Source organism: Rhinichthys klamathensis, unplaced genomic scaffold, assembly GCF_029890125.1.
Source record: "Rhinichthys klamathensis goyatoka isolate OS25496 unplaced genomic scaffold, OSU_Roscu_1.1 h1tg000633l_1, whole genome shotgun sequence".
Lineage (NCBI taxonomy): Eukaryota > Metazoa > Chordata > Actinopteri > Cypriniformes > Leuciscidae > Rhinichthys > Rhinichthys klamathensis.
Genome location: NW_026607079.1, coordinates 130,589 through 145,559, shown reverse-complemented (window position 1 = coordinate 145,559; position 14,971 = coordinate 130,589). Strand labels below are relative to the sequence as shown.

The window sequence follows — 14,971 nt, the reverse complement described above, 5'->3', positions numbered from 1 at the left end:
AACAAAATATTTGTAGGTTATATTTGAAAATAAGAACATGAGAAAATAAATAAAACCTGTATAGTAATCATACGTTGTAAAAGATTTGTAAACTTAACAATATATTCTTATATATTAATCTTACTGGATACCTCTAGAACAGAGTATAAAGAGATGGTGGAAAAGCAATCCATAGAGGGAAAGATGCTATTAACTTGAATAAACATTCGTAGCTTATTGACATAGTATAAGTCTGATACAAAAGTATCTCTCTACTTGTCTTCCTTGTTATCTTACCACAGTTTGTAAGGATCTCTGTCGAAGTAGGGTACATGATGTATTATCAGTCTTTTAACTTCTTCCAGTTGATCCCGGTGGTGTTGCCGTGAGACGCTCAGCATACTCCTCGGCTTTCTGCGGATCTGTAAAGGATGACTGGGAGCCGTTGTGAGTCACTAGGAATCTCGCTGGGTAAAGCAAGCCATATTTGACGCCGGGTTGGTTGCGCCGTAGTTGCCTGGCTCTGTTGAATTGCGCCCTTCGTTTTGCCACTGATGGAGGGTAATCGGGGAAGATGCTTATGGCTTTACCTTGATACTGGAGGTTTCTCATAGCGGCAGCTTTGCGGAGAATGTCTTCCAGGACGTGATAGTAATGAAGGCGTATTACGAATGGGCGAGGTGGGTCAGAGGGGTTCGAGCGTTGGCGAAGGGTTCTGTGGGCTCTGTCAATAAGCGGGGCCTCGTCCAACGAGAGTACGTCTTTCAACAAATTGGCAATAAAGTCCCTCGGTTTTGTCGTTTCCGAGCCTTCTCGTACACCCGTAATTCTGATGTTGTTTCTACGAGACCTTCCTTCTAAATCTTCGTTCTTTTGTTTAAGACTGACAACTTCAGCACTGAGATTAGCCACCTGTTGCTCAAGTTGGTTAATGCTATCAGAGTGTGTAGTGGTGGCCTCTTCTATGTCAGTGAGTTTAGCTTGTTGCATCTGAGATTTCGCTTCAAGATTAGCAATAGACACCTGGACGACGTTGTTAGCCGTAACAATCTCCTCTCTCAAGTCGTTGTACACACGCTCAATACGTTTGTCCAAATTCTCACAGATGTCATCCTTTATCTTGGTCATTTCACCTCTGAGTGCAGTAATGGCAGCGAGTAGCGCTCGGTTAGATGGATCCTCTTCATCACCGCTGGAGTCTTCGGTCTGTGTACCAGTCAAGGCCGGTGGTTGGTTGAGGCCTAGTTGAGTCGATTTTGGTTTCTTGGGTTTTTGTTTGCTCATGTTGAGATATCCAGTCGTGCTTGAAGTCTTAGTATTTTAAAAGTAAATGCGCTCTGAAAGCATAAAATCTACATAGTTGTTGGCTCTTGAAAGTAGTTTTTAGCGGATTTGGCTTACGGAGCTCTTAAAGACGCGTCTTACTCCGTCATCGCTCAGTGGCGCCCCCTCCGCTGTTGCTATTTAACCGGCGGGATAAATGACTCTTGCGCCTGGCGCAAATCTAAAAGGGGTTGGTCTGAAGTAGCTTCATTATTCATAGGTGTGGTTTGGGCGTAACGTGAAAACAAACCAATAAGAGCGTCATATCACATTCCCTTTAAGAGCATGATGAACGAGGCGCGCTTGTTCCATGGCGCAATACTATTATAACGCCGCATTTACCAGCGCGCTTCAGAATCGGTTCACAGCCGAGGAGATCGATGTTCTCGTCAGGGCCGTAAAAGAAAGAGAAGTGACATTGGGGGCGGGACAAACAGCCAAATTAGCTTCGGTTAAACATGCATGTAATAATTTGGGTAAATGTGTAAGCTTTATGCCTATTTTTTCCATCGTCATGGACACAACAATGATTTCCCTCATGTTTTAATAGTTTTCCTTAAAATAATGTATCATTTGCAAAAAGTAAAATGCATCTGTAAAATACAGTGTATGCGCGTTGTTCACACTCTGTATTATGGCCAAGCATGCGCGCTTAAAATAGCATCTGAATGTACGCGCAGCGCGCCACTGACTTTAGACTAGGCTTTTTCTGGTCAGTGGCGGAATCGTTTTCTGGATCTGCAAAATAGCACTAGGGAATGTTTGCGCCGAAACACGCCTCCTTTTTTGCGCCGACCCGCCCAGGGAGCGCAAGTTCATTCCCTAGTTTGCCGGCGTGTGTCTGTGGAGGGAAAAGCCCGCTTTGCTCGGGTGCAAAATAGGAATGATACATGCGTCGGTGTACAAAGTCAATTGCGCCGGGTGCAAGATAGGGCCCACGATCTTTTGGGTTGTTCTGCTCAGGAACAGCTTTCAATCTTAACCTCTGATTCCTAATTTCATGTGTTTTCTGAAGGCCAAACAAAGCGGTTATACTTTTGCATCCAAACACACAGCATCTTCTCTCTTTGTGTATGGCGAGTGTTTCAATGCAAAATGTTTAAAAAGGTTTTATACTTTAATATTCAATTTCTCTTTGGAGAATTGGATAGGATAGCCGACAGTTGCGCTGAATCGTTATAATATATTAAAATAACAAACTAGCATTTGTGTTTCCTGATAGGCTAAATATTCCTCCTCGTTGTGGATCTGCTTCGGTATGTTATGAATATAGCTTGTATAACGGCTAGAGTTTGGTCTGTTGGGCAGTCAGTGAGAGTGTGTGTGTGATGCTAATGAGTGTGTAGTAAGGTCTGAATGCTGACGAATGCCTCTTCGTCCCGGCTGTGCTGCGTTGGCTCTTTGATCCTGTTACCAGGTCGTGGCTTTGGCCACAGTGGAATAGTTCCACTTAGAGCGTAAGTAGGTATGGCCCCTAAAATTAGCCACTAAGGCATTTGACCCTTAACCTTCTGAGTAAAGACGAGCTGAGACAAATGTCATCTTTGTCATAAAAAACAACAACTAAATGACCATTTGACATGAACAGTAGAAAGACAAATCTCATGAAAACTGGCAAGAAATTGTTGTTTTTGAATATGCAGTTTCACTCAGAAATAAGTCACATTATGGACCTACAAGGAATTGCATTTCATGTCGACTTGAAGACAATTTATATTTTTTAGCTTAACTATTTTTATAACAAATTCATGACACATTTAAACCACGTCCCTCACTTATCAGTAATGTACTGTAGTGTTAAATGCTTTTGTCATCTTTGTAAAATGTATGTATTTGTTTATTTAAATGGTAATGTGTGCATGTATCATAATAGTGTTTGTTTCATGCATTTATTTATTTATTTGTTTGTTTATTTATTTGTTTGTTTGTAAATCTAAAATTTATTGTACTGTATCTTGTTGCAGGATTTTTGCAGAATTAGATATTTTTGATCAGTAGTATATTACATCTATATGCATTTTCAATGTTAAATTCTAAAACATGGAATAGGGTGCGCGACCCTCTGCTTCTGCATGTTTGGTTGCAGTTTATAGGTATTTTACCTTTTTTTCTGTTACTTTAGGTTGCGTTTGAAACCCCGCCCACAGTAGTAGATGAGGCCCCTGCTAAGGGGGAGGAGACTCCTGCAGAGTGGGAGGAGTCCCAAACAAATGTAAGGCTTGAACAGGGCACAAGCCCCGCCCACCAGGAAGAGCAGACCACAGAAGAGCGTCTTCAGTTGCTGGTAAGAGTCACATGATCACTGACCTAGAGATGCACATACACTTACACTGACATATCAGGCATCAAATACTCTTATATGCACTCCCAGAAATGTCACAAAACCTGAATTCATGTGAGCCTGGGACAAATAAATGAATGAAATTGGTCTGACAAATACATATACAGAGGATTTCCACAGTCATGTAAAACCTGGAATTATCAGGGAATTTAGAAATGATGATGGAAGTCTTCAAAAATTCTATAGTGGAAATATACAGTAGCCAACATTTGAAGTTCACCATGAAAGGTTTTGATCCACTTCAAACGTTGACTACTGTGTATATAGATATATATATTATTTTCTAGTTTTGTTCAGCTGCAAAATATTGTATTTTAGCTTTTAGAAATTGCTGTTTTCTAAATTATTTTTAAACTGTATATCCACCTTATTCCTGACGACCTTATTGCGTTTTGAATTATGGGCGGCACTTCCGGTTTGGGGAACTTCCATTCAAAAAGGCTGAAACGAATCATTTCAAATCATAAGGTTGTCCTACAAATAAAGCTGATCCGTCAGTTTGACTGGATGAGCGGTCAATTTTCCTTCATGATTTATTTTCAGACATCATGAGAATAACATTATACTTGGTATTTTAACGTGACATGTTATAACAAGAATATCTACGGCAAGAGCTCTTTTCAGTCGCTGCTTTCTTTTCCTCATGATGATTTTTATTTTTTCCTTTGCAATCCGCTGTAAAAGTATGAAAAAAGTACAACATATACGGCACATTTGTGGTCTGTTCTCCCAAATTTAATTTACGATAATAATTCACTGGAATGCACGAAGAATATCTCGTTATTCTCCTTAAATCCTCACGTTTCTTTCCAGGTTTGTTTTCACAGGTAAATGAAATTTATAATCTGTCAAAATTACGGAAATCACTTTGATATAGTGTCACGAAATGCTGAAGTTAATGAACATTTTTGATTAAGGCTTGTTATACAATAGGTATATTTGCCTACTACAGTGATATTTAACCAAAGACTCGCGCGTTTGGGGCTATTTTTGGTCTGTTGACCTTGTTGATTATTTTAAACTTTTAAATTTCATTTTAATGTTCGATGGTTAAAGGGTGAGTCGATTAATGTCTCATTGTGACACTTTTTTAACGTATTGCGTTCATAGAGCGAGCCTTTCACTGATTGTTTACAGCTTAACGGAAGTTACACCCATAATTCCCGCAAAGCGTCATGGGGTGTAGGAATAAGGTGGATATGTGTGTGTATATATGTGTGTGTGTGTGTATATATATATATATATATATTTTTTTTTTTTTTTACAATCATGAATGACTGCTTATCATGTTATTCATGCTATTCAAAACATTCTATGCTATTCCTGTTTCTGAAAAGTTCTATGATGTCTCTGTAGGAAAGTGAGTTGGGCAAGAAGAGGAAAGAATGTGAAGTTCTTGAGCATGAGGTCCGGAAGAGACAGAAACGATGTCTCGATTTGGTGAGTGTGATTCTCTTTATTTTAATGCTTACAGTGCATGTCTCCTGATAGCTTGATAACTCCTTGATAACTCGCTCTGTGTGTGTGTGTGTGTGTGTGTGTGTGTGTGTGTGTGTGTGTGTGTGTGTGTGTGTGTGTGTGTGTGTGTGTGTGTTCACAGGAGAACCAGCTAGTGGACGAGCGCAGCAGAAATGAGCACTTAGTAGAGGAGGCAGAACTCCTCAGGAGAAAGGCTCAGCTGCTTGACCAGGTGAAACGCTCTCCACTAGACGTATAAAGTTATCAAAGAGGACCTAATATGCTTTTTTACATTTCTATAGTGTGTAATGTTGCTGTCTGAGCATGAACAAGCTCTGAGTTCTTCTCTATATCAGTGTCAGTGTTTCTGAACTCCTGAAACGCCTCCATTGTAGTCTTGAGTTTCTCCCGGGAACGAACACGTCACAATATTCCTCATTATAATAATTCATACGCAGAATAAAGGGGCGGGGCCTGGTTGAGTTAGTTAGTAGTGTGTTAAACTGGCGGTTATGGGAAGGGGCGGGACATTTCCCAAACACACTCGAAGCGCTCGACCAATCACAACACACTGCTCCAGCCGACCAATTAGAGCACAGTGTGCTTTCAGAAGGAGGGGCTTCATAGAGACAGGAAGTAAACAGAGCGTTACTGACAGACTGGGAAGAGAGGAGCCGCAACAATGGAGAAAATGAGGAGAATAATCAACATTCAAGCAGGAAAACATGTTCTAGTAGAGCCTGAAAGGGCATAATAGGTCCTCTTTAACACTTGTGTGCCCCTATAGCAGGCCTAGCTATAACCTATGTTGTCAGTGGGTTGTTTAAGTAATTTACCGTCTGATAATTAGCAATTGATTTAAGAATACCAGGGCTGAATCCGAAATCGGTCCCTATTCCCTACATTAGTCCACTAATACAGTGCACTTGAATGACTGAATAAAAACGAGGGAGTGAATTCGGACGGTCGTTGAGTGTACATTGGCTGTACACGAGTTATTGAGTGCACTTAATAACGTCCACTATGGTTTCGGACACCACTACAAATGGATGTCCCCTCGAATAATTCCCTATATGAGGGTAAAGGGGACGATTTCGGATTCAGCCCAGGTCTTTAAATTGAAAATTAAGGTTTTTATGATCCCCTTGGTATTAAAAACCAGTGTAACCATATGAAAATAATCAACCTGTTCTAGTAGAGCACAAAAACAACATTAAGACTTTAAAAATGGGCATAATAGGTTTTCTTTAGCACTTGTTGCCCCTATAGCAGGGCATGTTAGGGGCAACAAGTGTTGTCAGTGGGTTATTTAAGTCATTTACCTGCTGATACCAATTCAACAATACCAGTTTTTTTATGCTCCCCCTGGGTATTAAAAACCAGTGTAACCATATAATGTTTCTGGTAACACTTTACAGTAAGGTCCCTTAGTTAAAACTACGTTAGTTAACAACATGAACTAAGAATGAACAATACTTTTTTCAGCATTTATTAATCTTAGGGCCCTTTCACACCTACCTTGTTTGGTCCAGACTTTTCAGTTTGGTCCGAATCAAAATTACAGGTGTGAAACCTCCCCCGGACCACGGTCCGGACCAAACAGATGAAATTTGGTCCGACGAAAAGAGGTAGTCTCGGTCCGGATCAAACTGAACAAAGGTTTGGCTCGTTTCTAGTGTGAAAGCATTTCTGTATGGTTCGGACTTTCAGACCTTTTACAGGACGCTCCGGTGGTTCCCAAATAGCTGAAAAACAGAAGGTGGCAGGAAAAATGAGCCGTGGCAGCACATGGGGAGAGGAGGAGACGAGGTTTTTAATTAAAGTATGGTCTGATGACATAAGAAGAAGTCAACTGGAAAAAACACACAAAAATGCAGACACTTTCCAAATATTTTCGGAGAGGATGAGAGAGGACGGGAGATACGCGTCTGTTCATTCATGTTGTCAAAGTTACGCGCCGAATTGACAACACGCTGACGTCAGACGCACGTCCATTTACAAACCAATCAATTTCAAGATGCAGCCCACATAGATGATGACGATAATGTCACGTTAAGTTCTTTAGTGCGCTCGCATAATTGCAGTGTGAAACCAAACCAAAACTTTCTACAAGTATAAAATGTATCAAACCGTGAACTTTGGTTCGGACCTGAAAACACCCTGTTAGTTAATATTACTTTCAACATATACTAATACGTTATTAAAATCAAAGGTTGTATTTGTGAACATTAGTTAATGCACTGTGAACTAACATGAACAGCTGGATTTGTATTAACTAACTAACGTTGTTATTTCATGTTAGTTAAAGGGATAGTTCACTTTGAAATTCATTTTTGGTATGTTTTAGCTTACCTCAAGGGCATCCAAGATGTAGGTGTCTTTGTTTCCGCAGTAGTTTCAATTTTGATATTTTTAGGTCAAACCGTTCTTGTCTGTCAGTCATATAATGCAGGTCTATGGTCACCACCTCAAAGAGCATGCACAGAGAAGTCCAAATTAAACATGATTTAATGACTCGTAAATGTAAGTACACATTGATGGCCTAAGACACGAAACGAGCGGTTTGTGTGAGAAAACCAACAGTATTTATATCGTTTTTACCTCTTGTAAACACAGCCACGTCCAAGTGATCTGAGGGCGCCGGCGCTTCGGTCTGTGCGTTACAAGAGGTAAAAACGATATAAATACTGTTGGTTTTCTCACACAAACCGCTCGTTTCGTGTCTTAGGCCATCAATGTGTACTTACATTTACGAGTCATTAAATCATGTTTAATTTGGACTTCTCTGGTCATGCTCTTTGAGGTGGAGACCATAGGCCTGCATTATATGACTAACAGACAAGAACGGTTTCAAAATTGAAAATACTGCGGAAACAAAGACACCTACATCTTGGATGCCCTTGAGGTAAGCTAAAACATACCAAAAATTTATTTCAAAGTGAACTATCCCTTTAATACATGAACTACTGCTAACTAATAAACCTTATTGTAAAGTGTTGCCATGTTTCTGTAGTCTCAGGCTGAAAATGAGGAGCTAAAGGAACAGCTCTGTGTTTTGAGCGCTCAGCATAGTTCAGTACTGGAGGAGAACCAGCGACTCCGTGCAAAGCTGGAGAACCTAGAGCAGGTCCTAAAGGTAACACACACACACACTCCTGTCAGAAACCTGTTTACTCAGCGTGCCCACGTGTGGTGTGTGACTGGTTCGTGTTCTTGTGTCGTGGCAGCACATGCGAGAGGTCGCCGATCGCAGGCAACAGCTGGAACTGGAGCATGAACAGGCACTGGCAATCCTCAAGTTCAAGCAGGATGAAATCAAGCGGCTTCAGCGGGTCAGTGTTTAAGTTTTTGTGAAAAAAGTTCAACTAAAAATCTTAATTGTCTTCAAGTCGACATGAAATGCAATTCCTTTTAGGTCCATAATGTAGCCTATTTTCTGAGTGAAACTGCATATTAAAGGGTTAGTTCACCCAAAAATGATGTCATTAATGACTCTCCCTCATGTCGCTCCAAGCCCGTCAGACCTCCGTTCATCTTCAGAACACAGTTTAAGATATTTTAGATTTAGTCCGAGAGCTTTCTGTCCCTCCATTGTAAATGTGTGTACGGTATACTGTCCTTGTCCAGAAAGGAGATAAAGACATCATCAAAGTAGTCCGTGTGACATCAGTGGGTTAGTTAGAATGTGTTGAAGCATCGAAAATACATTTTGCTCCAAAAATAACAAAAACTACAACTTTACTAATAATAATAATACATTTTATTTATATTGCGCTTTTCTTGTACCCAAAGCGCTACAAGTACAGTACCAAAGTAAATACATTAACAATTAAGATACATTAACATACACCAATTAAGACGAAAACACCTTGTTAAAAAAGATGGGTTTTTAACAGTTTCTTAAAACTCGTTAATGTTGTAGCATTCCTAACAGTTAAAGAAAGTGCATTCCACAACCTGGGGATTGCCACAGAGAAAGCTCTTTCACCCATTGTTTTCAGTCTGGAGAAGGCTGTTTGAGTAGAAAAGAGTTGGCGGAGCGGAGAGATCGAGAGGGTATATATGGCGTAATTAGATCACATGATGGTGCAGTTCCATGTACAGCCTTATACGTTAAAATAAGAGTTTTAAAATCAATACGGGCATGTACCTGAAGCCAATGCAGGTTCCTAAGGAGACCCAAGATATGCTGATGAAAAGGAGTGTGTGAACCATGCTTTCTAATAATCTGCCCTAAAGGAAGCATGTAAATATTAAAAAGTATTGGGCCAAGGACAGAGCCCTGAGGAACACCATGACATACCTGTCCAACGTTAGATTTATTATTTTCTAAAGTGACAAACTGGGTACGATCAGTGAGGTAAGATTTAAACCACTCCAACACTGTACCGGAAATACCAAGCCAAGTCTCGAGTCTCTCAATCAATATAGAGTGACACACCGTGTCAAAAGCTGCACTCAAATCTAACAGCACCAAGATAGTAAGGGCACCAGAGTCAGCAGAGACGAGGAGATCATTCATAACTCTGACCAAGGCAGTCTCAGTACTATGTCCTGATCGAAAACCAGATTGAAAAGGTTCTAAAAGCTCATTCATGGACAAGTGAGAATGAAGTTGTGACATAACAACACGTTCCAAAACCTTCACCAAAAAAGGAAGATTAGATATTGGCCTGTAATGAGACAGATCAGACACATCATACAATTCAGCATTGTATTGTCTTCCGGTTCTGTTGTCGATCCGCGTTCAGTGACGCTGCTGACGGGTTATCAGTGTCCGAGTATTCGGGGTTCAAATAAATATGGCTGGGCAAAAAAATTCCTCTTTGTCTGGCGGATTGACAACAGAACCGGAAGACAATACAATGCTGAATAAAGTCATAGTTTTTGTTATTTTTGGAGCAAAATGTATTTTCGATGCTTCAAAACATTCTTACTAACCCACTGATGTCACATGGACTACTTTGATGATGTTTGATCAGAAATGTAGTACAAACAGTAATATTTGTGAAATATTATTACAATTTAAAATGGCTGTTTTCTATGTGAATATATGATAAAATGTAATTTATTCCTGTGATCAAAGCTGAATCATTCATTACTCCAGTCTTCAGTGTCACATGATCCTTCAGAAATCACTCTAATATGATGATTTAATGCTCAAGAAACATTTATGATTATTATTATCAATGTTAAAACCAGTTGTGTACATTTTTTGTAGGATTCTTTGATGAATAGAATTTTTTTTTAAAGAACAATATTTATCTGAAATAGAAAGCTTTTGTAACATTATACACTATCGTTCAAAAGATTGGGGTCAGTAAGGTTTTTTTTTTTTTAAGAATGTTTAATTTTTTGTGCTTTTATTCAGAAAGGATGCATTCAATTGATCAAACGTTACTGTAAAAACATTTATAATGGTGAAAAAGATTACATTTCAAATAAATGCTGTTCTTTTAAACTTTAAACAAAAAATCCTGAAAAAAATGTACACAACTGTTTTCAACATAATAATAATAATAATAATAAATAAATGTTTTTTTAACATCAAATCATCATATTAGAGTGATTTCTGAAGGATCATGTGACACTGAAGACTGGAGTAATGATGCTGAAAATTCAGCTTTGATCAGGAATAAATTACACTTTACTATATATTCACATAGAAAACAGCTGTTTTATAATTGTAATAATATTTCACAAAATTACTGTTTTTTTTGTATTTTTAATCAAATAAATGCAGCCTTGGTGAGCAGAAGAGACTTCTTTTAAAAACATAAAAAACTTACTGATCGCAAACTTTTGAACGGCAGTGTACGTTAACATTAACTACTATGAAGAATATATATTTACAGCGTTTATTAACCTTTGTTAATGCTGGTTTATAAAAAATACAATTGTTCTTTGTTCATATTAGTTCAAAATGGCCCTATTATGCTTTTTTGGTGTAGAATTATATTTGCCAATTCAAATTAATAATAATAAATAATAATGTTTATTTTTTATAGCGCCTTTCAAGAACCCAAAGTCGCTTAAAAAAATAATCCAAACAGTTGACAGACAAAGAGACAAGCAATCTGCTTATTATAACAATTAAACGGAAGAAAAGCAGATGTGGAATTAAGAGATTTCAGAGTTATTGTCACAGCCTATACATATATATATGATTGAATGAGATGGTTGTATGTGTTATTGTGTGCTTAAGAGTGTGTTCTGGTTCCTCAGGCTCAGTTATTTGCCAAACGAGAACATGAAGGTGTGGTGCAGATGCTGGAGGTGAGTTTAACATCACACTGCTGTGCTTTTGTGTTTGTCAGGATAGTTTAAACTAACCGGTTTGCATTATCTAAAGAGGCGTGATGAGTGACTGTTCATGATGCTTGGGGTGTTAATGATTGTGTGTTGGTGCGTTGTTTAACTGAACTGTGTCTTTCTCAGGATCTGGTGCAGCTCGTATTGCACAGAGAGCTGGTAGAGTACAGCGTGTGCACTTCCTGTTTGATGTGATGCGTTTCCTGTCTCTCTCTCTCTCTCTCTCTAAACTGCATCACTGATGATTGTATCTTCAACCTCCAGAGGGCCCTGTTTGCCTACTAGTCCGGTTTATCATTTCAAAGTCCCTTGAGTTGCTTTACATACAATAATGACAAAACATAAATATGAAAATTAAGGGTGAAATGAAATAAGTATGCAATAAAATAAATTCAAGGCAATTGAATATGGTGCTTTTATCCAGAGTGACTCGCATTGCATTTAACGTTTATACTATATCAGTGTCTGTGAGAATCAAACCCTTGATCTTGATGTTGTGAGCGCAGGTTCAGATTGCTGTCTGAGAGTTTGCAGCTCAGATTTGTTTTTTGCATGAATGTCCTTGCATTTGTGGTATGAGGTTAGAGCGAAGTATTTCACTCTGGTACCTTGCAACCTGCTAAAATTATAGCTTCATAAACTCAGTTTTTGTGCATTTTGAGACTTACAGTAGATACATTCAGCAGTGATGCGGTTCAACAGGTTCTGGATTGCAGCGTTTAATAATCTAAACTAATGACTGCTTTTGAAATGCATGATGTTTCCTTTCTCTCTCTTCCTTTCTTTCTTTCTTTCTTATACTCTGTGTGTTTTGTTTTGGCCGCTAACCAGAATACACTGGACTGCATGCAGGTATCAGAACCGCTCCGAAACACATTCATTAGGCCAAAACCCTTTGTGTCTGTTTAGAGCCAAGTTAGGTTCAGTTTCTGGAGCGCGCGTGTGTGTGTGTGTGTGTGTGTACTTGTTTAACTATACTTGTAAGGGGCAATTTTCCTCACTTACATAGTGAAATATTATGACCAGTGTTGTGCTAGTTACTAAGAAATAGTAACTAGTTACAGTTACTAGTTACTTCATTCAAAAAGTAACTCAATTACTTTGTTGATTACTTACACCAAAAAGTAATGCGTTACTGTTAAAAGTAACTTTTAAGTTACTTTAAAAAAAAAACATTATTTAATGTTCCCATTAATGCGCTTTTATGCGTTATGGTCTATACAAACATAAAACTGACTAAAACAGAAAGTAATTTTTAAACACTATTTTATTTGAGTCAGACCAGCACAAACTGAATATATCACAAGGATTTCTGAGGCGACTCGCTGACTCGCGATCTTCGCAGTAGTGAACGCGCCAGAGAGAAATACACATTTCATACGGATTACATAAGCAGAGAGCAGTCTGTAGTCTGTTTTCTTTCGTTTGAATTGTTCTGTTTAAAAGTAGACATGTCTGTGAGGCGAGTAGGTTACCTTATACGCCGAGTTTCGGTTCATTTAGCCTATGAGACGAGCTCCAGTTCACGCGCCGGCGCCTCCGTTTCGTGATTATCTATCGTCTGCTATATTTGCTTCTTATTTATTAAATCCAGGCAATTGGTTGATGAAACATTGATTAAAATTAAGATACAATTAATACAAAACGAAATTCACTTAAAGAAAGGTTTTGTGCTTTCTGTTTGATGTCTCTGCAAGTATTAAAGCAGCTTTTAGTGCCGCTTTCAGAGCGCGTCCGTAATGGAGAACTGTCACGTCCGTAACATTGTTTTTTCCTCATAAATGCGAACACTAAAAATAAAATAAAATTAATATTTTGTTCTGTGGAGACTGAGAGCCAACCCTTCTTCATTCGGTGGGTAGTAGTTTGCGCAGTGTAATTCACATAATTACTAAACAATATTTATTTTAGGCCTATAAAATTCAGCCCGTATAAATGTGCATTTTCTAAGCTTAGAAAATGAACAAAATTAATTTGATTCTAATCATAATGTAACATTATTGTGAAATTGATTGATTTATAGGCTATTTGCTATTAGTATAGTAAATCCTATGTTTTTATCCAACTAGGCTATGTGTGGGCCTTATGTAAAATACGGGACAAATCGCGTCCCTTATTGATTTGATACGGACGCATCATTTTACTTGTAAATACGGGACAATTCCGTATTTTAAGGGACGGGTGGCAACCCTACCACCAATCCTACAATGCGTCGCTGCTGTAAACAGGTTAGGCTGTAGGCTACACTTCAGCCAAAATGAATTAATTTAAAAAAGTAATGGACAACGCACCACATGGTAACGGTAACGGAGTTAATTTATTTAAAAAGTAATGCGTTACAGTATGAGTTACTGTCAAAAGTAACCGCGTTACTGCCCAACACTGATTATGACAACTGACTAGTGAGATCATTTTACTGTCTGCAGAATTTAATGCAACATCAAGCAAACTCTGCATAAATTGCGGCAGCTCAAATTTTTGCAGATCTTTTCACAATTTTTCTGCAAAAAAAAAAGTTAACCTGAGAGGGGGGAAGCAATATTAGGTAATAAAAATTCAAAATTCAGTTCAAACAAATGAATCAATATGTGTTCAAGTGTCCTGCTGTTACATTGCAGTGAATTCCCCTGGTAAAGTTAGAGGAATATGGAGCATTCGGTTATATATGCAAGTGTTTTAAAAGGAAAGAAACTTTCCGACATGAGGCCCATTTGAGTGATGGACAGGGTAATATTAAATATTCCAAATAATTAATTCATGACCTACACTTGTCTATTTTCTTTTTAACTTGTTCGCTTCCAAAGTGTGTGATAGAGACGTGGCTGTGCAAGTGATCCAACGCCTTATTTATAATATAAGTATATATATATATATATGTGTGTGTGTGTGTGTGTGTGTGTGTGTGTGTGTGGGATGAAATGAAAGTTTCTAGAGGTTAATGAAACAATTAAACTACTATGTAATACTGAATATAATGTATATTAGGGCTAAAATTTGCTACTCCTGTTAAACGCCTCATTTTATTAGTAGATTTGAAAAATGATTTTACTGGCTATACACTTTTTAAATGCAATCACTGAAAAACTGGCAAAGACAATTGACAATGATATAATTGTGAAATTGTTAAAAACATTAAATACTAATTTATAATATTTAAAATGTGTAGTATAATCAGTGTCACTGATTACAACAAAAGGCTTTGTGTCCAACGCAATTCAGAATGTTCAGAAAACCGTTAATATAAAATATATATATATAAACATATATATATACAAATATATAAATAATGTTCACCACTGCCTAGTGCATGTGGGACCAGAACCACAGTTTCAGGAAATATGTAAAGAAATAAAGTATTTACAGGTAATTGCACTCTTACTGTCTCTAACACTAATTAAAAGTGCATCATGATAATTGGTAGGTTTTATTGGTGCAAAACAGCAAAAAAATAAAAATAAATAAATTGCCCGCGAAATGATTGAATGATGAATCAGCCAAAATATGTTTTTCTTTAAATCTAGTGTTTCTGTGATGGGTAGGTTCATGGGTAGAGGTTGG

At 38.1% G+C, this 14,971-nt stretch overlaps 1 protein-coding gene across 14 annotated transcripts in view; it reads left to right on the top strand.

Annotated features, from left to right (window-relative positions):
* LOC130076194 (peripheral-type benzodiazepine receptor-associated protein 1) overlaps nt 1-14,971 on the top strand; it is a 187,628-nt gene that overhangs the window by 115,936 nt on the left and 56,721 nt on the right. For 11 of the 14 annotated variants that reach the window (XM_056241180.1, XM_056241184.1, XM_056241176.1 and 8 more), the window contains 7 exons: nt 3,425-3,586; nt 5,000-5,083; nt 5,244-5,333; nt 8,115-8,237; nt 8,329-8,433; nt 11,327-11,377; nt 11,540-11,572. In XM_056241180.1, coding sequence (XP_056097155.1) covers nt 3,425-3,586; nt 5,000-5,083; nt 5,244-5,333; nt 8,115-8,237; nt 8,329-8,433; nt 11,327-11,377; nt 11,540-11,572 — 648 coding nt within the window. Of the gene's footprint in view, nt 1-3,424; nt 3,587-4,999; nt 5,084-5,243; nt 5,334-8,114; nt 8,238-8,328; nt 8,434-11,326; nt 11,378-11,539; nt 11,573-12,244; nt 12,266-14,971 lie in introns of all 14 variants that reach the window. The other 3 variants (XM_056241189.1, XM_056241178.1, XM_056241177.1) reach the window with 2 other exon arrangements.